Consider the following 25,307-nt stretch of genomic DNA (forward strand, 5'->3'; position numbering starts at 1 on the left):
TGAATGATGAGCAGACACATGAGCTAAGCACCTCATAGGACTTGAAAAAATGTTAGATTTATGCATTGAATCAGCTTGCCAGACAAACTCCAAACTGCCAAGGAGCAACTGGCAAGAGCTCTTTAATTCACATTTTCAAGCACAAATTTCTCACTGGATTTTCAAATACTGTCTTTGGTATTAAGTTGTTGGCAGGAACAAGACCACAATAAATAACTTGGGTATCAATTTACTTGGAAACAAATTCTCTGCAAAGCTGGATCCACGGCTCTTACTGGCTACCTCGTAAAAGGCTCATGTGGAGACTATTTGATGTGCTTTCTCTCCTAGTATTTGAAGACGTAAGGAAGAAGGTAGGTTAATGTGTCTGCCCTAGCTATAACACTCATGAGGGGCTTGAGGCCAGGCACTACACTAAGAGATGTGGGGACATGGCTCCTGCCCTCATGGACCATGTCTTTTGTCCTGCCTCAGAGACAGTCAGAAGTCGGTGCCATGAAAGAGATGTGGTGAACATATTTAGCATCTTCGGTGGTGGAACCATTTATTCTAGCTGAGGACACAGGAAAAATCTAACATTGAGAGAAATCTGGAGGATTATCACTGAAAGGCTTGCTTTGTTGTGTTGTTTAATAACTGTTTTCTACTCTGCTTTTTTGAGATTTGACTCAACATATCTAGTAATAGTTATATGATGGGAGGAAGTGAGGCTGAGCAAGGGAACCATAGTCCAGCAGACTTTAAAAAAATTTTTTTTCCATGGGCAGGCACCAGGAATCTAACCCCGGTCTCCGGCATGGCAGGTGAGAATTCTGCCACTGAGCCACCATTGCACCGCCCTAGCAGACCATTTTTAAACAATGGAATCCCGACTCTCATAACTGGAGGGAGGAGTCTGAAGCACTACACTGTGGCATCTTGCCAGGAGAGAGTGTCCCTCTGGTATGCTCAGCCTGGAAGTATCACTTTCCCTCCAAAATCCACTGGCTGATAAGAACTGCACATACTGTCAAGAGGAAGCACAGACCAGAAACTTCTCAATGCAGAGAAATGGAAATCAAAGACAGATGCCATTGCACAAGGAGCAAGGAGAGGCATTTTGTGGAGCTGTGTACTGCATCAGAGGGTATATTTCTATTGTTCCAGCATCATATGGATCCCCACAGTGGCTAAGAGGGCCAGCAATAACTAGAGACAGAGAAAAGCTGATAAAGTACTTGTACATCATAGTGTGAACTCCTTATCTAGCCAAAGGCTTTGCCTATTCATTAGTAAAGGAGAAGTGAAGTTAAACCACAAGCGTTATAGAATCTGTTCCTTTTGTTTTACATATTTATATGCTTTAATAAAATGTTTCATAAATTATACGTAATGTAAGCAGGTTCATTCATTTTGTTTCTTGTGTTAACTTTGTTCAAGAATTTTCCCTGCCCAACCTCGGGACATCGTTCTATAAAGACACCTGCTACACTCCAAACTTTCCACTGGGTGTCAAGACTGTTGTTTAGAGTCAGCAGAGTATGTCATAAGCACCCTGGTTAGCACAGTATAGGTCCATGAGACATATGCATGATGGGGTGGGTCCTGTTACAGAGAGTGGAGAGAACTGTACCAGGTTTTATAGTAATAGAAGCTACTCACAGAGGTTATCATTACTTACAATTCCATTAACTTACATCAGAAGTTTTAGGGACCACTTCCTTTAAAAAAATTCATCCTGAATTTGCCTTCTCAGTTGGTTTCTTTTCCAAGGATCCCAGAGTGAGACAATCTGGCTTTAACTGATTTTCAATATATATTGTGGTGAAGGATCTTTTTAACCTATTTGGGGATGTACTATTTTAGCTTCCCTTCCAGCAACTGCTCAAGTATTGTTCTCAGTTCATTCCTCTTGGGCTCACAAGGCCCTGGGAAATTGTGGAGTACTGATTCCATAAAATCAGAAAGTCTCAGGTTTGGAAGAGATGTCAGATATCATCTAATCTAACATTATCTCCAAACCAATGCTTCAATTCCCCTACAAAATCCAGCTCATGCCTCAGTGCTTCCAATAACAGGGAACTCACTGTGTCCCAAGGCAGTACTAGCCATTTTTAGATAGAACTAATTGGAAAGTTTGTCCTTAGGTTGTGCTAAAATTTGCCATTCTCTTGTCGGTTTTCCGGTTCTAGTTATACCCTCTAGTGCAACTCTAAACCAATTTCCATATGACAACCTTATTTGAAGATAACACTCATTTCCCCTTTAGCTCTTCTTTCCAGGTCAAATACTTCCAAATTTATCCAATATTTAATGTTTTCAAGTTCATCTCAAAATCTTGGTGAACTCTGGACTCACTGTAATAAAATTAGAGGTAATGGTACAGAATTGGACTAAGAAGACTGAACTGATCTAATCAGCACAGAGTAGGATCTTTTTACTCATGGATTGACTGCACCTGAGGATCTCATTGATGAGAACCCATTTTGCCATTTCAGATGAATATAGGAGGTTGTCTCTTTGCTCTGTGATGCCAGGAACTCCATGGCTGTCCGTCTCCTTGATGACTGATTGAAAGATGACAAGGAGATTCCCAGGACCCCTCTCCAGAACAAACTGCAGCAGTGCAGCCTAGTTCTGAGACCATGTGATGGCACACAGACCTTACATGGTACACCATTGCTGTGTGTTTGAGCAAAGCCATGTCCATTAATCCTGATTCAATATTTTAGGGTAGAATCATTTTAATTGTATTGTTGTAGCACTCCCAGTTGTGGGTGTGACATTTTCATGAAATTATCTCCACAAAGATGTGGCATGCCCAATTGTGGGTGTGGCATTTTTGTTAAATGGAGATATCACTCTGCCCTGGGTCTTGATTAGTTTACCGGAGCCCTTTAAAAGAGGAAACATTTAGAAGAAAGCTCAATGCTGATGCAAATGCTTGGAGAACAGTTACTTCAGAGTTTACAGACACAGATGTTTGGAGATGTTTGGAGTGCTGACCAGGGAGAATAGATGCCTAGACATGGGCAGAGCCCACCAGATGCCTTCCCATGAGATGCTAAGCAAGCCAGAAGCCAGAGTTTCTTCCTGAAGGAGCTAAGTGAAAGCTCACTGGCATCAGAAGCTGGAAGCAATGGAAGCAGGAACAAGGACCAGCAGACGCCAGCCACATGCCTTCCTAGCTGACAGGGACGTTCCAGATGGCATCAGCCTTTCTTGAGTAAAGGTAACCTCTTTTTGATGCCTTTAATTTGGACATTTTCATGGCCTTAGAATTATAACTTGCAATGTAATAAAATAAAAAGTCTGTTCCATTTCTGGTATATTGCAATCCAGCAGATTTATCACACTAAAACACATGGCAATGCAGACAATGGGAAATTGTTAACAGATTGGGGTTACCATTGATATGCTATAAAAGTACCAGTCATCAGTCATTCCTGTTGACTTCACAACATACTGCCCAGTGAGGTACTGAAACACAGTCCTTACCCTTAACCTCCTCTCAGTGAAATAAAGAAATTGTGAGAAATAAAAAATAATTCTCATTGAGCAAAAAGTTTGGGCTCCAGAAATATAACTCCAGAATGAGCTAACAGTACACTGTAAGTTGAAATTCCATACAAAATGAACTCTGTGGAAGAGGAGCCAGTGTGTTTCCCATTGTAACTTTAGCACCTAGTATGATGCCTGGAATATTACAAAAATAATTTGTGAATACCTGCTGCTGGAGAGATGGCAGCTCATTTAGTGAGCAAAGAGGGTCAATAGTCTGGCCAAGGAGAAAGGATATTAAAGGAGGCTCTTAGGAAAAATGGTGAAAGGACCTGAGGACTTTCGTTGGTCAGAATATTTGACCATGGTGGGAAAGGGTTTTGGGGCAGCACTTTGGTATATTTAGTCTATTTTTCCCACTAGACTGTGGTTCCTTGTTCAATTTTAGCTTTCCAGAAGCACATATCTTTCAGATGCTAAGAAGGCACAAATGGTCACTCACACAGGGTCATACAGATGTTGGTGATATGGTGAAAATACAAATTTTGAGCTCCTGAATCTGCTGATTGTTGAGTCAGAAGAGTGACTCTTCCTTGGCTTCATACACAATTTATTTTATGCTTCCTAGAAGTTACTCTCATGGCTTATTTTGTTCCATAGTAAAAATATGCATTTGGGAATATGCTGGCTACAGAAAGGGTATATATGCCAGTCTATAACAGTGTATAACAGTTGGAAAGCTGTATGGTACACCAAACATGCTTTATCATTAATGCTTGAAATTGGGAACCTATGAAAAACATTTGGAATTCAACAATGATATTAATATAAATTCTTTGTGAAAGTTTAAAGAGCCTGGTTATCAGCTGTTCTTAGATAAAACAGCTTCTCACTGAAATATGAATTCATGCGAGGAAAAAATAACCACGTCAGTATTAATGAAAACCTCTCATATAACCACCTCCACAAATGACTTGGAAGTTTTTCACTTCTGCATCAAATCTTGGAGATGTCTGGGGAAAAAAAGGGCACAGGAGAGATACTCAAATTTGAAATCCACAATTATCTCATTTATTAATTATTCTATATTTGAACTCCTAAGTAAATGTGAATTCTATGATTGAGAACTGCAGATAGATAAGAGCCTCTCAAAATAGGCATAATTCTTAGGATAAACAGTTCTCATTTTGATTATCAGGTAGATTTATACTGACAGTCCAAGGCTCTGGATGTTGAGATCTCTTTTTTTCCCCAGTATCTTCCATCTTTGGTCCACATTTCTTTTATTCTACTATTTTAGGCATGACATCAAACAGATCCACAAGCCTGTCTCTTTCATAGTTATTCCAGTCCTGGTGTTCAAAAAACTTGGGAAACCGACAGCAGAGAAAAATAAGGTTAAACTAAGATGCTAAATAAGTCAATTGTCCCCTATTTGAAGCTTCTGTCTCCCTAGAGTTTTTCTTTTCAAAGGAGCCTGACTTTTAATTTGTCAAACATTTGGGTCTGTGGAGCCCAGGGCTGCTACAGAGTAAGCTGAGGTTAGAGGCCAACATGTGTAACATGCAACAACTCTTTTCCAAAATAATGTAGGAAAAAAAGCAGAATGCATGGTACTGTGGGGGAAAACATGACCAAAAGGACACCTTGTCTGGGAATTTCTTTGTAAGGTAAATGTGATTCATGGAGTACACACACCAAAGCAACATGGCCAAGGATTGCTTAGAAATTGGTATCTCAACCTTCGAAGGGTATTTGGTTTAATCCCCTAGCCCAGTGTGTATTTTAAGTACCACATAAATAAAACCCACTCTTCAAGAAAAAGCAAGAGCCTGCTTAGCTGAGTTTTCCCAGCATTTTATTTATTTCCACTTCTTTTCTAAATTGCTTCGCCCTAGCTTTAAAAAAAATTAAGACTTTTCCTGCTTATAAAGCACACAGACTTTGTTTAGTAAGTAAAAGAAACTTCAGAAGTCCCGCTGTTAGGCAAGACTATATTTCATAAATTAACTTTCTCAGGGAACAAATTTTTGGTTGTTGTTCTGTTATTAATCTACAAAAATAAAATGTCTTATGTAATCAAGATTTTTATCAACTGTCATGAGTAAGAAAGTGTTTTTCTTTTGCCTTTTGTGAAGTACAGTTGACATGGATTATCTCTAAAATACAAGTTGCACTGATTGACCTGCAGAGGGAGTTAAATAGGGTGACAAACACCCAAAATACTGACCATTGCCTAAAAGTTAAAATTTTAAAGAGAAATAAAAACAGGCTGAGCATATAGTTTCTTCGTCAAGAAAAAAAAAGTGGACTCTTCATTTTCCATGTGTTTATGTTTTCTATTTTCTATCCTAACCCACTGGCACTTATAGCCCAGAACCATCTGCTCAATGCTGACTTGACTGTTTTAGATCAGACAAGGAAACACATTCCAAACTCTGTGAGGCCAGGACCTAGGTCAGCCCTGTTGTACTGCACATCTCCTGACACATTGAAGAAGTTCAGCCAACAATTACCAAACAAATTCAAGGTCCCCAGGAGGACAAAGAGAATGTAAAGTACATTTTGTGTTCGTTCTTTGGTAAATGTTTGGCAATGCCTCTGAGATAGAATTGATGTGTGAAATATACTTCATGTAAATTTATATTTTTATAATCTGATTTCATTTATTCTTTCAACAAATATTTCTTGAGTGCCTACTAAGGCAGGCATTGCTCTAACTGCTGGGGACACAATACTGTACTGTACTATATAACACTAGACTGCCAAGGAATAATAAAATAAGTAACAGGTGGAAAAATTTAGCAGATTAGAAGATATGTCTGTGTGTGTATGTGCAGGCATGCATGCACTATTTTAGGTAGGAGTAAGTGTAGTCCTGTCTGAGGAGGTAATATTTGAGCATAAACCTGAATGATGAGTGGGAATGAGTCATACAGATATTTTGGGAAAAATTCTTCCAGGTGGAGAGACAACAAGAATTTTGGCCTGGAAGTGAAAGAGATCTTGGAATGCTTGAGGAATTGCAGGAGGCAAAGTGACTGGACAGAGTTCGGCAAGGGGAGAATAACGGAAATTATCCCCTTTGCTTAGGAAATGAAGTTAGAGGGATACCCAAAGGCCAGATTACGTACAGCTCTGCAGGCCATAGTAGGGATTTGGAATTTTTTTTTTTATTATTAATTAAGAAAATAAAATTAACTAACACAACATTTAGAAATTATTACATTCTACATATGCAATCAGTAATTCTTAATATCATCACATAGATGTATGATCATCATTTCTTAGTACATTTGCATCAATTTAGAAAAAGAAATAGCAAGACAACAGAAAAAGAAATAAAATGATAATATAGAGAAAAAATAAAAATAAAAAATACAAAAAATATATTAAAAAACAAAAAAAAACAAAAAAAAATCTATAGCTCAGATGTAGCTTCATTCAGTGTTTTAACATAATTACATTACAATTAGGTAGTATTGTGCTGTCCGTTTTTGAGTTTTTGTATCCAGTCCTGTTGCACAGTCTATATCCCTTCAGGTCCAATTACCCATTATCTTACCCTATTTCCAACTCCTGCTGAACTCTGTTACCAATGACATATTCCAAGTTTATTCTCTAATGTCGCTTCACATCAGTGGGACCATACAGTATTTGTCCTTTAGTTTCTGGCTAGGCTCACTCAGCATAATGTTCTCTAGGTCCATCCATGTTATTACATGCTTCATAAGTTTATTCTGTCTTCAAGCTGCATAATATTCCATCGTATGTATATACCACAGTTTGTTTAGCCACTCGTCTGTTGATGGACATTTTGGCTGTTTCCATCTCTTTGCAATTGTAAATAATGCTGCTATAAACATTGGTGTGCAAATGTCTGTTTGTGTCTTAGCCCTTAAGTCCTTTGAGTAGATACCCAGCAATGGTATTGCTGGGTCGTATGGCAATTCTATATTCAGCTTTTTGAGGAACCGCCAAACTGCCTTCCACAGTGGTTGCACCATTTGACATTCCCACCAACAGTGGATAAGTGTGCCTCTTTCTCCGCATCCTCTCCAGCACTTGCCATTTTTTGTTTTGTTGATAATGGCCATTCTGGTGGGTGTGAGATGATATCTCATTGTGGTTTTGATTTGCATTTCTCTAATGGCCAGGGACATTGAGCATCTCTTCATGTGCCTTTTGGCCATTTGTATTTCCTCTTCTGATAGGTGTCTGTTCAAGTCTTTCTCCCATTTTGTAATTGGGTTGGCTGTCTTCTTGTTGTTGAGTTGAACCATCTCTTTATAAATTCTGAATACTAGACCTTTATCTGATATGTCGTTTCCAAGTATTGTCTCCCATTGTGTAGGCTGTCTTTCTACTTTCTTGATGAAGTTCTTTGATGCACAAAAGTGCTTAATTTTGAGGAGCTCCCATTTATTTATTTCTTTCTTCAGTGCTCTTGCTTTAGGTTTAAGGTCCATAAAACCACCTCCAATTGTAAGATTCATAAGATATCTCCCTACATTTTCCTCTAACTTTTTTATGGTCTTAGACCTAATGTTTAGATCTTTGATCCATTTTGAGTTAACTTTTGTATACGGTGTGAGATACGGGTCCTCTTTTGTTCTTTTGCATATGGATATCCAGTTCTCTAGGCACCATTTATTGAAGAGACTGTTCTGTTCCAGGTGAGTTGGCTTGACTGCCTTATCAAAGATCAAATGTCCATAGATGAGAGGGTCTATATCTGAGCACTCTATTCGATTCCATTGGTCAATATATCTATCTTTATGCCAGTACCATGCTGTTTTGACCACTGTGGCTTCATAATATGCCTTAAAGTCCGGCAGCGTGAGACCTCCAGCTTCGTTTTTTTCCCTCAAGATACTTTTAGCAATTCGGGGCACCCTGCCCTTCCTGATAAATTTGCTTATTGGTTTTTCTATTTCTGAAAAATAAGTTGTTGGGATTTTGATTGGTATTGCATTGAATCTGTAAATCAATTTAGGTAGGAATGACATCTTAACTATATTTAGTCTTCCAATCCATGAACACGGTATGCCCATCCATCTATTTAAGTCTTCTGTGATTTCTTTTAACAGTTTTTTGTAGTTTTCTTTGTATAGATCTTTTGTCTCTTTAGTTAAATTTATTCCTAAGTATTTTATTCTTTTGGTTGCAATTGTAAATGGAATTCGTTTCTTGATTTCCCCCTCAGCATGTTCATTGCTAGCGTAAAGAAATGCTACAGATTTTTGAATGTTGATCTTGTAACCTGCTACTTTGCTGTACTCATTTATTAGCTCTAGTAGTTTTGTTGTGGATTTTTCCGGGTTTTCGACGTATAGTATCATATCATCTGCAAACAGTGATAGCTTTACTTCTTCCTTTCCAATTTTGATGCCTTGTATTTCTTTTTCTTGTCTAATTGCTCTGGCTAGAACCTCCAACACGATGTTGAATAATAGTGGTGGTAATGGACATCCTTGTCTTGTTCCTGATCCTAGGGGGAAAGTTTTCAATTTTTCCCCATTGAGGATGATATTAGCTTGGGTTTTTCATATATTCCCTCTATCATTTTAAGGAAGTTCCCTTGTATTCCTATCCTTTGAAGTGTTTTCAACAGGAAAGGATGTTGAATCTTGTCAAATGCCTTCTCTGCATCAATTGAGATGATCATGTGATTTTTCTGCTTTGATTTGTTGATATGGTGCATTACATTAATTGATTTTCTTATGTTGAACCATCCTTGCATACCTGGGATTAATTCTACTTGGTCATGATGTATAATTCTTTTAATGTATTGCTGGATTCGATTTGCTAGAATTTTGTTGAGGATTTTTGCATCTATATTCATTAGAGAGATTGGTCTGTAGTTTTCTTTTTTTGTAATATCTTTGCCTGGTTTTGGTATGAGGGTGATGTTGGCTTCATAGAATGAATTAGGTAGCTTTCCCTCCACTTCAATTTTTTTGAAGAGTTTGAGCAGAGCTGGTACTAATTCTTTCTGGAATGTTTGGTAGAATTCACATGTGAAGCCGTCTGGTCCTGGACTTTTCTTTTTGGGAAGCTTTTGAATGACCGATTCAATTTCTTCACTTGTGATTGGTTTGTTGAGGTCATCTATTTCTTCTTGAGTCAAAATTGGTTGTTCATGCCTTTCTAGGAACTTGTCCATTTCATGTACATTGCTGTATTTATTAGCGTAAAGTTGTTCATAGTATCCTGTTATTATCTCCTTTATTTCTGTGAGGTCAGAGGTTATGTCTCCTCTTCCATTTCTGATCTTATTTATTTGTGTCCTCTCTCTTCTTCTTTTTGTCAATGTTCCTAAGGGCCCATCAATCTTGTTGATTTTCTCATAGAACCAACTTCTGGTCTTATTGATTTTCTCTATTGTTTTCATGTTCTCAATTTCATTTATTTCTGCTCTAATCTTTGTTATTTCTTTCCTTTTGGGGTTAGTTTGCTGTTCTTTCTCCAGTTCTTCCAAGTGGACAGTTAATTCCCGAATATTTGCCCTTTCTTCTTTTTTGATATAGGCATTTAGGGCAATAAATTTCCCTCTTAGCACTGCCTTTGCAGCGTCCCATAGGTTTTGATATGTTGTGCTTTCATTTTCATTCGCCTTGAGATATTTACTAATTTCTCTTGTAATTTCTTCCTTGACCCACTGGTTGTTTAAGAGTGTGTTGTTGAGCCTCCACGTATTTGTGAATTTTCTGGCACTCTGCCTATTATTGATTTCCAACTTCATTCCTTTATGATCCGAGAAGGTGTTGTGTATGATTTCAATCTTTTTAAATTTGTTGAGATTTGCTTTGTGACCCAGCATATGGTCTATGTTTGAGAATGATCCATGAGCACTTGAGAAAAAGATGTATCCTGCTGTTGTGGGGTGTAATGTCCTATAAATGTCTGTTAAGTCCAGCTCATTTATTGTAATATTCAAATTCTCAGTTTCTTTATTGATCCTCTGTATAGATGTTCTGTCCATTGATGAGAGTGGAGAATTGAAGTCTCCAATTATTATTGTAGATATGTCTATTTCCCTTTTCAGTGATTGCAGTGTATTCCTCACGTATTTTGGTGTATTCTGATTCGGTGCGTAAATATTTATGATTGTTATGTATTCTTGTTTAATTGTTCCTTTTATTAGTAGATAGTATCCTTCTTTGTCTCTTTTAACTGTTTTACATTTGAAGTCTAATTTGTTGGATATTAGTATAGCTACTCCTTCTCTTTTCTGGTTGTTATTTGCATGAAATATCTTTTTCCAACCTTTCACTTTCAGCCTATGTTTATCTTTGGGTCTAAGATGTGTTTCCTGTCGATAGCATATAGAAGGATCCTGTTTTTTAATCCATTCTGCCCGTCTATGTCTTTTGATTGGGGAATTCAGTCCATTAACATTTAGTGTTATTACTGTTTGGGTAATACTTTCCTCTACCATTATGCCTTTTGTATTATATATATCATATCTGATTTTCCTTCTTTCTACACTCTTCTCCATACCTCTCTCTTCTGTCTTTTTGTATCTGACCCTAGTGCTCCCTTTAGTATTTCTTGCAGAGCTGGTCTCTTGGTCACAAATTCTTTCAGTGACTTTTTGTCTGAAAATATTTTAATTTCTCCCTCATTTTTGAAGGACAGTTTTGCTGGATATAGGAGTCTTGGTTGGCAGTTTTTCTCTTTTAGTAATTTAAATATATCATCCCACTGTCTTCTTGCTTCCATGGTTTCTGATGAGAAATCAACACATAGTCTTATTGGGTTTCCCTTGTATGTGATGGATTGTTTTCTCTTGCTGCTTTCAAGATCCTCTCTTTCTCTTTGACCTCTGACATTCTAACTAGCAAGCGCCTTGGAGAACGCCTATTTGGATCTATTCTCTTTGGGGTGCGCTGCACTTCTTGGATCTGTAATTTTAGGTCTTTCATAAGAGTTGGGAAATTTTCAGTGATAATTTCTTCCATTAGTTTTTCTCCTCCTTTTCCCTTCTGTTCTCCTTCTGGGACACCCACAACACGTATATTTGTGCGCTTCATTTTGTCATTCAGTTCCCTGATCCCCTGTTCAAATTTTTCCATTCTTTTCCCTATAGTTTCTGTTTCTTTTTGGATTTCAGATGTTCCATCCTCCAGATCACTAATTCTAGCCTCTGTCTCTTTAAATCTACCATTGTAGATTTAAATGTAGGTTTCCATTGTTTTTTTCATCTCTTCTACTGTATCTTTCATTCCCATAAGTTCTGTGATTTGTTTTTTCAGACTTTCCATTTCTTCTTTTTGTTCATCCCATGCCTTCTTCATGTCCTCCCTCAATTTATTGATTTGGTTTTTGAAGAGGTTTTCCATTTCTGTTCGTATATTCAGAATTAGTTGTCTCAGCTCCTGTATCTCAGTTGAGCTATTGGTTTATTCCTTTGACTGGGCCATATCTTCAATTTTCCTGGTGTGATTTGTTATTTTTTGCTGGTGTCTGGGCATTTAATTGGATTTCCCTGAGTGTGGGACCCAGCAGGTTGAAAGAGTTTCCTGTGAAGTCTCTGGGCTCTGTTTTTCTTATCCTGCCCAGTATGTGGTGCTTGTCTGTCTGTGGGTCCCACCAGCAAAAGATGTTGTGGCTCCTTTAACTTTGGAAGACTCTCGCTGCTGGGTGTGTGGTGGAGACAGAGGAAATGTTGTAGGTTGGTTTTAATGGCTTCAAATTGTGAAGTCCTGGGATCTGAATTCCTTGAGAGAGGGATTCCACCTGTGTTGCATTTCACCCCTCCTGCGGGGAAGGTTCAGGTGGTAGAGAGACCTGAAAGCAGCTTATTTCTGGGGCAGTTGCAACCTGTGTAATCCCAGTGCTGAGCCCAGAGGCAACCAAGCCTCTGTAGAAACAGCCACAGAAGGCTCTGTTTTGCCCCCTTTCCTCTTTTTCAGTTAGCCCAATATAGGCGACTTCCGCCTTGATCAGTTTCACCTGAGCTGAGGGCCTATTTTTAGTAGTCAGAAGTTGTTCATTAATGCCACTATTGGTGCCAGGTTGGGCTCAGTCTCTACTACTGTTGGAGACTCTTTCCTTTCCCTCCAGGAAGTCGCCTGTGCGGGAGGGGCGCCGGCTGCCACAGCTTGGGGAACTGCTGATCCGAGGCTCCCAGGCGGCCCGGGAAGCCACGTGTGTGGGAGGGGCTCCAGTCACCAGTCGCTGTGGCTTGGGGAACCGCCGATCCGAGGTTCGCAGCCGGCCCGGGAAGCCGCATGTGTGGGAGGGGCTCCGGTTGCCGCGGCCCGGGGAACCGCTGATCCAAGGCTCCCAGCCGGCCCGGGAAGCCACGTGTCTGGGAGGGGCTCAGGTCGCCAGCCGCTGCGGCTTGGGGAACCGCTGATCCAAGGCTCCCAGCTGGCCAGGGAAGCCGCGTGTGTGGGAGGGGCTCCGGCCACCGGCTGCCACGGCCCGGGGAACTGCCGATCCGAGGCTCCTAGCCGGCCCGGGAAGCCACGCTTGGGGGAGGGGCACCGGCCGCCGCGGCTTGGGGAACCACCGATCCAAAGTTTCTAGCCGGCCCGGGAAGGAGGGAGGGAGGGGCTCCAGCCACCAGCCACCGCGGCCCGGGGAAGCGCGCGTCACTCGGGGACCTCACCGCAGTGGAGTCTCCCAGCCGGTCCAGCCGTCCCAGATTGGGGTACACTGTGTGTCTGGTCTCCGTCGCGGCTCCCGGAGCTGTTCTGTACTGATTCTAGTTATCTAGCAGTTGTTCTGGAGGAGGAACTAAGATGCGCGCACCCTACCAAGCCGCCATCTTCTCCCAAGGGATTTGGAATTTCAATCTAAGAGTGTTGGGAAGCAGCAGAGGGCTGACAGCAAGCAAGATTGACCATTTGTAAAATGGTCATTCTAACTGCTAAGTGGAGAGTAGATGGTCAAGCATCTAGTATGGGATCAAGGAGTCTAGGTAAGAGGCTCTAGCAATGGCCCAGATCAATGTGGATAGTGGCCTGGTTGATTGCTGCTGGGCGGAAGGTGGGTGGAGCAATGATGAAGAGAATTAAGATTCTTTTGGCCCAAGTAACTGGGTAAATAAATGGTGGTGCCATTTCTAGAAACTAGGAAAGACTGAGGGAAGAACAGGTCTGGCAAGAGATGGAGTGGGGAGAAGCCACAAGTTTCATTTGGGGCATTACATTTGAGATGCTTATTAGACATTTACATAGAAATCTCAAGTAGACAATTGGATATATCAGTGTGGTCTTAAGCAGAGAAGTTGGGGCTGGGCATATGAATTTAAGAAGAGATGGTATAAATTCCAGAAAGGAAAATGCCTCTGGTAATTGTTACTAGGCATGAGGTCAGGCCTTCCTGGCAGATGAATTTCTATGGGGACTGAGATCACTTTGAAATTGGGCCACCACCAAGAACCAGAACTCAGCGGCAAAGGAACCACAGGTGCCTCTTGCCTTAATGGAGAGAGGAATAAGAGTACTGCCAATTTCTGCTTTAATCTTCCCACATCTAAATGACAAAAACACCATCTACCATTCATTTTCCTTGAAGAAGAGAGATACAATACTACTCACACCATGGTAAAAAGAGCTGGCAACTCCTGAAAGAACCCTATGATTGGAATCCAAGGTTAGGGAGACTTATTTGCACTTAGATGATCATGTCCTTGAGGGCAGGCTCTTCTGCTTGTCATTTCTCAAAGAACTTGGTACAGTGTTCAGTCAGTAACTGCTGCCGACTATCTGTTCTTAAAATAGTAATACTTCAGTCACTAAATGGAAGCTGACATTGATGCCTAAGCAATTGCCATTGCTTCTTAAGATGAGACCTCTAATCTTGCACCTCTCCTATCAGCGCTCCTCTGCTTCCAGACAGATCATCTTACTTCCTTTCCTAAACCCTTCCAGTGATACCTCGCAGCCTTGTGGATAAAGTCCAAAACCCTTAGCATGGCTCAAAATAATTGCCCAACCACCCTTGCCTTATCTCTTGCTGCTTTTTACATGCACCCCATGCTCCAGGTATCAACAAGACCCTGAACAGTATTTGTGCCTTTGTGTCACATCTCCTTAGACTGACCCTCTTTGCCTTGTCCACCTAGAGAATGTCTATTGATCCCTCAAATCCTCAGTTCAAGGCCTTCCTCTGCTGTGAAACATTGCTAGGCCTATCCAAGCAAAAATCTTTCCTTCTTTTGCACCAGCACTGTATTTAATTCTTCCACAATAGTACTATCATACCATATGGCAGTTATTTAGTTCATTTCCACTCTTAGTAGTGGACTCCTTGGTGAGAGCAGTGTAAGTGGTTGTCATCTCTCTGTTCTCTGTACCTAACCCAGACAGAGTCAGGCATGCAGCAGAAACTCGATATGTGTTTGCTAAATGAAATGAATAAATGGATTAGACTACAAGAACCTAGAACAAAGCCTGTCCCTTGGAGAATAAATCTGATGACTCAATAAACATTAGAAATTCTAATTATCATGGCAACCCAGTCAATGTCATGGCAACATTATTGAAGTCATCAAGACGTATGTTGGGCCTTGGTGACATCACACTAGTCAGGCTATTAAGAACTCTACTTGCATGAGTGATCAATAATTTATATGACTCTCTTATTAGGGAGCTTTCTTTCAGGTTCATACTTGAGTATCGAGGGGCCATCCAAGAGACCCGAGCTTTAGAAACTGACGGGCTAGTTTAAACTGATCCTAAAGTGGTTTTGGTTCACAGGATCCATGAAGGAAGCACAGCACAGTCTTCTATTGGAATTAGGACTATTGAGTACTTGGATATGTCCAGAATGTATCTGAATGACCCCTACATCTAGATCTAACAAACCAGGTACAGGGATGATACAACCCTGCTAATCTTGAATGATTTCACAGCACATAACCCAATGCATTTACCCGCAGTCAGGATGGATAACTGACAAAATTTAGGAAGTGTCCATGACCCTGAGACACATTATTTGCTTGAGTATGTTCTGACCTCGGCAGAAGCTTTGAAAAACGTTGGCCCTTCAATCTTGACTCTTTGAAAGGGAAGCATGGTATATGGTAAATGTGGAAGTAACAGGGCGGGTGGGTCAGGGTGAGGAGACTTCCAGCTCCTGTTGGGAATTTCCCACTGGGATCTTGGAACCATTTGCGACCAACCTGAATTAGATGAGCCGCACTCTCTGGGCTGCCATATCGAAGGTCATGTCCGTTGATGGCTAACACGCGATCATTCTCCTCCAGCTGACCATGTCGGTCTGCCACACCACCATCCAGTACATTGAAAATGAACACCCCAGGCTCATCCAGCTTGCGCACCAGTTTTATTCCAAGCTGTTCTTCAGGGCTGCTTTTATTGAGAACCACATCGAAGCTGTCATCCCGGAGGCCATAGATGTCCAGTGCCAGACCACTGTTTCTGCTTCGGAACTTCTGCTCCCTGAGCACTGTCAGCCGTAGCAACTGGCAGGGCTGTCGCAGCAGGTGCAGGGCATAGTTGTGGGGTACATTGCTGATGTCCATGCCATTGACCTGGGGGAGAGTGGACCTTAGAATCTGGAGCAATCATGCAGCCAGCTTCATCTGCCACAACACTTCCTAAAAAGGCCCAGACCCACAGAATAACCAGAACTCTTTTAAAGACCACTCATCTATGTCATCTAATCCCATACCCAAACATCCCCATCTTACAATATTACTTCTTCCAACATTACTTGCAATGTCTTCTTTGAGCGTGACCTGCCCCACTTTTTCAGTACTTTCTGAGTAGAAACTATTTTTCCTCAGCCTTGTCCTTACACAAGCCCACAAATTCATCTATGGAACCCTGACCTTCATTTCTGTTGCCTGCTGTAGTTACCTTTTTTTTTTTTTTTAGCTGAGGAAAACAAAAAAGGAAGAGTAAGTAGGAAAAGGAAAAGAAAGAAAAGAAATGATTCCATTCAGCTTGGTCAAATGATGACACAAAACTTGAAAAATCAAACCGAGTTGCATTGTCTTTCAAAAAATCTCCAATTGTGCTTTTCTCCCTGGGTCACCCATACAGAACTCCCAGTCCCCAGCCCTGTGTATGTGGGTGTGCATGAGTGTGTGGGTTTTCATATTTGGTGTGCATGAGTGTGTGGGTGTTCATATTGGGTCTCCAGGTAGCTGTCTGCAAGACTGTTGCCCATGTTCTCAGCAAAAGGAGAAATCTCTGCCTGGTTTCAAATAAACAAACATGAACGGAAGCCTTGGGCTCTCTTATTGGAAGGATGGATCACCTTATAATACTATTTAACTATCCCTAAGCTCAGCCCCTCTTGTTTATGCCTCAATCATATCTGCAGGGCTGATCTCATAATGGTTTTCTGGGGTTAATCACTCTGACTAGGCAGACTTAGTCTGGAGTCTACAGCACCCACCAGTCACCACTGGGAAGAAAACAGCTTCACAGCAGTCCTGCATTCAGCATGCTCAGTGATGGACATCCCACGGAGGAGAAACAATCTTCTCAAATTTCTATAGCTTGGTTATACTTGCAGCCAATTGTTAGAGGAACCTTGGAATGAACTTTTAAAAAGGACTTCATCAAATATATAATCTCAGTTGCATCTCCAGGGAAGAATGGAGGCTTACCCCGTGCAAAGGCAAAGCATACCTCCCGTGTCCAGGCACAGGTGAGCTGAGCACCAAAGGTGGCAGGACTTGGCTTTTCCCATCACACTCATGCCAAGGGAGCTCAAGGCTGCCTGAGAGAGTCTTGGCAGCCTCTTTGCCCCCAAGAGCCAGCTGGAGGCCACAAGAGTAAACATGTTTTATTATGCGGCCCTCCCAAGCAGCTTGTTCCACTAGAACTGGGACAGAAGCCATGGAGAGGGTCACAGCTGTGGTGACCGCCACCAGAGGATGAAGGACCCTGCCTATGACTACACCTTGGGGACCAGAGGGAATGTCAGCATTTCTGCAATTGTCACTTTAAATTCCTTCTCCTCTTGTTCCAACTAGTTTGCCAGAGAAACAGCTCATTACGAGATGGAGCTGGCCCCTCAGCGACCTTGGAGAGATTGAACGAGACTGTTATCTTAGTATCAGATAGGAAATATATGACTAGAGAGGGGTTTCTTGTCACTTTTGGCACATGTTTGACTTCTGTCTGATAAACAACTCTTCCTTTATCCTTTCTCTCCTGAAAGTTCCTCCTTAAAATCTTTCTCTTCAACCAAACCTCAGAGGAGAGTAATATCCAAGGCATCTATTCCACCACCTGTATTCCCCTGCAATGCCTGTGGGTTGGCAGGAATGGCTTAGGGATTACTTTATTTAAAATTGAGAGCCATTAAGCTACAGGAAATTTACTTTAGAAGGGTGTGTGAATGTGAGTGATTAGATAAAACACAAAATATTCCATTAATCTGCTCTAAAAAAATTTTCGTAATGTAATGAAAATATGTGCTTTACTTTAATATTATTTTATATTATTGCTGCTTAAAGTTGGAAGAAAGGGTAGAAAGAAGGAGAGATAAGAACATGAGAAGGAGAAAGAAGAGAAGACAGAAGAGATGGAAAAAGTGAAGAGGAAGGAGGACAGAAGAAGCTAGAGGGGAGAAGGGAGTAGGGAGGAGAGAAGACAGAGACAAAACTGATACAGAGACAGAAATATTTATATACAGAGGGAGGGAGGGACAGAAGGAAAGAGCTAGAAAGAGAGATATAAAGACTTATCTCAAATTATAAATCTCATATGAAGAGTCATCTCAACATAGTAGTTATGAAAAATGACTGTTCCTCATTTATTGAATATTTTTCCTCATTCATTCATGCATTTGCCTTGAAGACATTTTTATTAAGCCCCTCTGTGCTGCCCCTCAGCCACGGTCTCTACCTTTAGAATGATGTCTCCTGGCAGTAGCCGACCGTCTCTGGCGATCACCCCATCACGATAAATGTGTTGGATAATGATATGGACCAGAGGTGTTTCACTGCCTCCCACAAGCCTAATAGAGAGGCTTTCGTTGGGATCCACTCGATTGATCTTGATGCTGGTAATTTCACCATCTGGAATCAGGTGATACAACCTGGGAAAGACTGAAATGGATAAAGACAGTATTTATTTTAAGACTGCCCTTCGCAACCACCCTTCTTCTTGCCAAACTTTGGTTTCAGCCAAACTAAACTATTCATTGTTCCTCATACATGTTTTCCATTTGCCTGCCTCTGTGCCAGTTTAAGTTCTCTGCTTGGAATGTTTTTCATCCCAAGCCTAAACCCAATTTTCCTTTCAAAGCCGCCATGAAATGATCCCTTCCAATTTAACTTTACCCTGACCCTTCTCTCCCTCATTCCCTCCAAACATCACACCTCTCATAAAGCTTTTTCTCTCTTCCTCGTGGCACTCAAACTTGTATCATTATTATTTGTGTCCCTTTCTTAAATCCCCTCCAAGATCCTTGCAGGCATAAATTCTGGCTGTTGTGTGATTCTCAGCACAGGAGTCTTCTGCTGATGTTTATTGAGTGACTAGGAATGAATGAATGAATGACCCTCTTTATCGAATAGACTATAGTTTGATCACTTTGCTTATCGAGAGACAAAATAGTACAAACCTGTCCTTCTGTCCCTTGGATCATTTTGAAGGCCCTGCTTTTTAGCCTCTGGGAATCATTGGACCCCTATACCTAGGAAGTTAAATGGCCTGATTCATGGTCAAGAAAAGAGGTCTAAGACAAAGACGAGATGATGGCTTCCAAAGATCTGTCACTTGTGGCCCTGAATTACTGAACGCAGAGCTAAAATGACATACAGAGATCTAGACTGGTGTTTCTCAAACTTTATTTTTTTTATGGGGAAAAAACCTTCTTCCCAATGAAATCCTCCACAGTCCCTTCCCCCTCCTCAACCCCCAACTCTTGTAGCCATTAGAGCTGCTGTGGTTGCAAGGTAATATGAGCATTGTCTGAAAACGAGTCCTCAAAACTTTAATTTACTAGGGAGAGTGTTTAAACTCAAGAAGGGGAAGTGAAGTGAATGCCTAGAGGTTGGTGGCCCTCAGAGCTAGCTCCGAATCTGGGCTCCTGGTGACCAGCCTTCTTGTCGCCTCCCTCAGGTTTCCCTGCAGCCAGGCACTCACAGGCAGACAACAGACTCACAAGGAATTGCCCGTACACCAATAAGCCAGCAGCACTGATTGGCACTGCTCTTCCACCTCAGTTGGGCTAAGAGTCCTCAGAGGGGACACCACCAAGAGGTGGGATCAAGCCACCCCTAGGCCGTGGAAGAAGAGGTTCCTCTGAGCTACTGGAGGCCCAAGTGTGGATATGGAGCATAGGGTTGCCTCCGCCTCTCACAGCTGCTGCCAGCTGCCTTTGCCTTAGGATTCTCCCCTAAATAAGTCATCTGGAAAGATCAAGACCAAGGGCCTATTTCTGTGAACCTATTTTCAAAATTCATGACCTTGATCCATTTTCACGAATGAACTTTCTAGGAACAAAACAGAGAATTAAAATTATTTCTCACTATCGTAAGACATGATAAAGTACTGTAGTGGCCAGGGGAAGTGTGAGACATTATAAATGTGGGTGCTTAGCCTCCACGGAGACTTGATTGAACGTGAGTGAGCGGCTTGGCTACGAGTCTGTGAGTGGCAGTCTCGGTTCCTGTCAGTTCCTTCTGCTAACTGTACTTAGGTGACTGAGTTCAATTAATGTTTAAACTACTTTGATTATGTTAAGTAGCCTATACCACAGGCATTTGTCAGAGCATGTCTGGTGACAAGGGAATAGAGATTATTTTAAAAAATCATTTTAGCAAAGAAAGATTTGGAAATAACCACCAAAACTTGATTTCTCTCCTTTTCCCACCTCCCCTTCTAACCTCCCTCCCAACAGATTTACAAAACCACACTCCTGTGTCCTAAACCTGAACTGATCAAGTTAAATTTGATAGCACAAAAGGACACAGCTGGTATCGCATTTATAAATACCATTAAAAATGAGAGTCATACCATTGCAACTCTAATGACCTGGAAGAGTAAAAGGAAATTTTAAATTGCCAAACTTGTGTTGGCCTGGGAAGAAAAGAATTTGTTCAATATCATGTCCTCACTCAAGTACTCAAGGATATAATAATAATTATCAGGAGTTTACTCTATTTGAGGCACTGAGCTAAATGATTTACATGCATATTATTTTTGTTTAATCCTCAGAACAACCTTGTAAAGTACATTATCATTTCTGTTTTTTTTTTTTCTGTTTGCTTTTTCTCTTTAAAGATGCAAACATGCTAAAACTTAGCAGAGTTAAAAAAAATAATAAAAAAATAAAAAAACTTGGCCAGAGTCACATAACTGATAAATTGTTGGAGTCAGGCTCTAAACCCAGGAACACTGAGCCCACATGATGTCTCTTTACTGATGTAAATAAGAATGGATAAGCCATGCCAAGAGAACTCAGCAGACTGACCATAGGTTGCTGAAGCAATGAGACCGTAACGTGATTTTTGGAATCCTATAAATACATCACTACCAACATAGAAGGATCTTAACACCTCACACCATTCTAAAGGAATAGCTTCTGGCATGTCTGGGGAATCCCTTCTCTCCTACTATAACTGCCCTGCACACATAACAAGCTGCCATCTCCATCTTTCTGAGAGATGGCTCCAATCCTAGAGTAACTCAAAAGCTTTCAGGTACGTTCATTACCCTAAATCCAGTCTGGACTCCTAATGGGATCTTAAGCCCTCTCTAATTTGGCCTTAACTTCATTTCCCACTACTTCCCAACACATCCAACAACCCAACACTAATTCAGATCATAAACCATTACTTGAGCACTTCCCTGCTGGAAGTGATGTTCCTCTCCCTAGAGCTGCCATTGTCATTTATTAGGACCTCACTCTCCACGGTGTTTTATTTTCTTTTACTCTTAAATGAACCCCGCGAAGCCAGAAACTGGATTTTATAACCTTTATATCTATTCATAGAGCCTAGGGCAGTGCCCTACATGTAGTAATCTTACAAAATAGTTTCTGTAATAAGTGTGCAAATAAATCTTATCTGGGCAGTAGAAAAGTTTATATGGAGTGGAATTAAGGAACTTTTAATAAGAGGGAATGAGACGGGCAGAAAGGAAGTCATAATTCTTTCATTTATTAATCTCACAAACTTTTAGCAAATGCTATTACGTGCCAGAACTGGCCAGCCCTGAGATACAAAGATACACTGTCAGGTGCGGTCACAGTGAAATGATGGCGACACAGGGTGCTACAGAAAGACAAGTGCAGGGGGACTGAAGTAATCAGGGAGGGCTTCCAGGGTGGGAAAATGCCTTAGCTGACCATGGAAGGAGGAATTAGATGCTGGAAGACAGAAGAGGAGGAGTACAGGTTAGACAACAAAAGGGAAGTAAGAGAAAGAGATACAGCACTTACTGGGACTGTAATAAGTTCAGAGCAGTGAGAGCACAGTGTGTGTATGTGTGTGTGGGATGGTCATGAGAAAGTAAGAAAGGGTCTTATTTCTCTGCTTGAGAATTTTCCAAATTCTAACCCCAACCCCTAGAAGTGGAAAATAGTATAACTGAGAGGGTAAAGAGTGGGCTCTGGAGTCAGGTGGCTTGAGTCAAAATTCCAGTTCTGCCTTTTTTTTTTTTTCAGCTGGGTGGTTTTGGGCTATTTACTTGATCTCTCTGGGTGTCAGTTTCCTTATTCAAAAAACAGGAATGATAATACCTATCTCTTAGCATTGTGGTGACATTTAAATGGCATAGAATAATACCTGGTACACAGGGGGAGGTCAGTTTTTGTTAACTAATATTATGAGTGTTCTACCAGTCTAATATAAAATGAAAAGAAGTGGGACAGTATTTCCTCAGCTCCATTTCTACTCAGGAAAACTCATAGACTCTAAGCTCCAGTACTTTTTTTTTTCCCCAGGCAGACACTGGGAATCGAACCCAGGTCTCCAGCATGGCAGGTGAGAACTCTGCCCACTGAACCACTGTGGCCTGCCCTCCAACAGTTTTTTTTTGCATGGATTCTGGAGCTACATTACCTGGATTGAAATTTAGCAAAATAATCTGGGGCAAGCTAAAACCTCTCTACTTTTCAGCTTCTTCATCCGTAAAATGGTGATAATAATAGTAGTTGCTTCATAGGTTGTTGTGAGGGATAAACGAATTAAGACAAGTAAAACACTCAGAAGCACACTGTTATTATATAGTCACAATAGCAGGAAATACTTATGTGCATTTACTATGTCCCAGGTACCACACTAAATGTTTTTCCCTTATTATCTACAGTTACTATTCTGAATAGGACTTTCATTAGCACCTGAAGGTAAGGGTTCCAAAACCTTCCCCTTCAATCTATGTTTAAAAATATAATAATAATTCTGCCTGTAGTTACTCATATGGGAAGTAGATAAGGGAACAAATATTCTATGTCCTTGGGAAGAGGCATCGTAGAAAGTCTGAGGAAGGCAAGTTGCCATTTCCACTAAAGCCACTCTGGAAGCCCAGCCATGTCCAGCCTTGCAGGTAAGTTCATCTACCTTCAGGTTCAGTGGTGTTTTCAGAATTTTCCCTTCCCTGGTCCGCCTGGTTGGCAACTGCACTTCCACTCTTTGTCCTTCGAAGAACACTTAAAGCTCTATTTATTTTTTTAAAAGATCTGGTTCTGATAGTGGATCGCTCAAAGGGCCGTGCTGAGGAAAAGAAAGAAGAGAGGAACAGCAGTTATGCACAAATAAAGTCATCCTTTAGGTATACGTCTGATAAGAGAGACCCAGGAGAGGCTCACCAGTGTTTACTTCTAGTTAGTAGGATCACACAATGTGCCTACCTGTATCTTCTAAGTTGTTTACAATGAAATATGTATGCCTTGTGTAAGAATTTCTTTTTCATTTTTTTTGCTGGTCCAGTCTTAATACAGCAGCGTTTGTTTGAGCAGCATGGATACGAAAGTACTGACACCGCTGGAGGGCGGGTCATTATGTCCAGCTTCAACCTCTTTCACCAAGTCAGGTTACATACAGCTTTAATGATCTGAGGTTTGCATGATTTCATTTCACTTTGGAGGACTGGACATTAGGCTGCTGCCAAAACTAACAGAGCTATTTCCCCTTAAAAAAAAAAATCATTTCCAGAACTTTCCACAGTGACTATTCCACAGAGGGCAATCCCAAGGCAAGAAGCCCATTCGCGGACAACCACCCTTTTGACTCACTCCTGGTTCGGTTGCTCTGGCCAGGGTCCACCAGGCTGTTTGCTGGCTGGTCTTCCTCCACCGTGGACACGTAGGCAGGGTTGTCTAGGCCCGGCTCGTCGGCCATTAGGGGGCTGGTGGCAGCTGCGGAGACCTCAGGAGAGAGTGCCGTGGCTGTCAGGCTAGTGCAGCCCTCGGGACAGCCATCGTGCGCCCGCCTCTTCCTGTCTTTGGTCAGGCCGTAGTGGGATGCGCCTTTACAGCTGTAAGAAAACCAGTGGGGAAGAGATTCCTAACTATCAGCCAGCCAGGCCCACCCTTCACATACCCAGGCTTGCTGGCTGCTTAATTATACCCCCTTCCTTTTTGCCTAGAGGCACTCAATATTACACTTTGCTGACCAAATGAATTAATGAATTGAGATGATAGTTTTTAAAAGATGGTTATTTCATTCTCTCAAAGCACTGGCTCCCTGGAGTGCAAATTTATGAAATTTCTAGTGGTATCTATGGAAACAGAAATTGACCTGTCTGGACTTGGTAATTCCTTCTTGCTGACCTGAAAGCCTGGTACATAAACCACACTCTCAATCTTCTTTTTGGTTTAGCTCCCACTGAAATCCCCATAGAACCGAACATAAATATGACGCGTCTCCAAAGTTCCATATTTAACTATCTGTGGAAACAGAACCACCATGGCCACAAAGCCACAGGAGGTTACTCAGCATCACTTTCTCTAGAGGTGGGCTTGGTGGTTTCCATTCCCTACCCCTGGGCTAGTCTGAAAGAGCTCCCTTCATCCCTCTGACATGGAAAAATCTCACTCATTAACCTGTCGTTCGACATCTTCTATGGTGTTTGACAGAAGTATAATTTTCTTTTTTCATTCACTGTCAGTGTTTAAAAACCACCACTACAAACTGATGGAAAGGCTAACCATTGCTACAGTAGAGAGAAATGGAAAGCAGATCTAAGGAAATGGAAAGAGACCAAGGTTTGAGCTAATTGGCTCTACGATGTTTACCAGAACACACCTCTGTGTGTCACTGGGCAAGCTGTGTCGGCTCTTAGGTAGGTTTTGGTCAAGAAATAGTGATGATTTAACTATCTCATTCCACTGCCCTGAGGGAGCGGCCAAGGCAGTCAGCCAGCTTCCACGGTGGTTGTGAGGGCAGAGGTGATTGGCCCCTTTAAGAAGTGGCAATTTGCATATAGGAGATGTGCTCATTATAAATCATTTTTAAATCAGATTCTTATAGAACCTCTTCTACAGCTGGGCTATTTGAAAGTAAGCCAAATCAAAGGGCAGGCTACAGTTGATGCACACACATGATTCATATTGCCTACAGTGCCACAGAACCCGCAGGACAGAAGCACAAAGGGTCCCATTGTCTGGATCAGAAGGCTTGCTATGAAATCTACTTAGCTGTGTGCTCTGGGGCAATTTTATTAGCCTGCCTAAACTCTCTGATCGCTACCTACTTCTCCGGTTTGACTAACAAGAATTTAGTCTTGTCAAGAATTTAGTACTTTGCCAGATATATAGTAAGTTCTCAATAAATTATAGTACTTCTATTATTCATGGATTCTAAGATGCTCATTTTTTCACATTTTCATATTTTAGAGCTCAGAATGCATGTGTGATGACTGGTGTCTCATAATCGCTAT

The 25,307-nt window shown here is 41.4% G+C and overlaps 1 protein-coding gene across 3 annotated transcripts in view; it reads right to left on the reverse strand.

Annotated features, from left to right (window-relative positions):
• Nucleotides 1-25,307, reverse strand: part of LNX1 (ligand of numb-protein X 1) — a 219,026-nt gene that overhangs the window by 29,415 nt on the left and 164,304 nt on the right. For all 3 annotated transcript variants that reach the window (XM_077136862.1, XM_077136861.1, XM_077136860.1), the window contains 4 exons: nucleotides 23,662-23,903; nucleotides 22,988-23,140; nucleotides 18,324-18,526; nucleotides 15,620-15,991 (listed from right to left, as the gene is read on the reverse strand). In XM_077136862.1, coding sequence (XP_076992977.1) covers nucleotides 15,620-15,991; nucleotides 18,324-18,526; nucleotides 22,988-23,140; nucleotides 23,662-23,903 — 970 coding nt within the window. The remainder of the gene's footprint in view (nucleotides 1-15,619; nucleotides 15,992-18,323; nucleotides 18,527-22,987; nucleotides 23,141-23,661; nucleotides 23,904-25,307) is intronic.

This window comes from Tamandua tetradactyla, chromosome 19 (assembly GCF_023851605.1).
Source record: "Tamandua tetradactyla isolate mTamTet1 chromosome 19, mTamTet1.pri, whole genome shotgun sequence".
Lineage (NCBI taxonomy): Eukaryota > Metazoa > Chordata > Mammalia > Pilosa > Myrmecophagidae > Tamandua > Tamandua tetradactyla.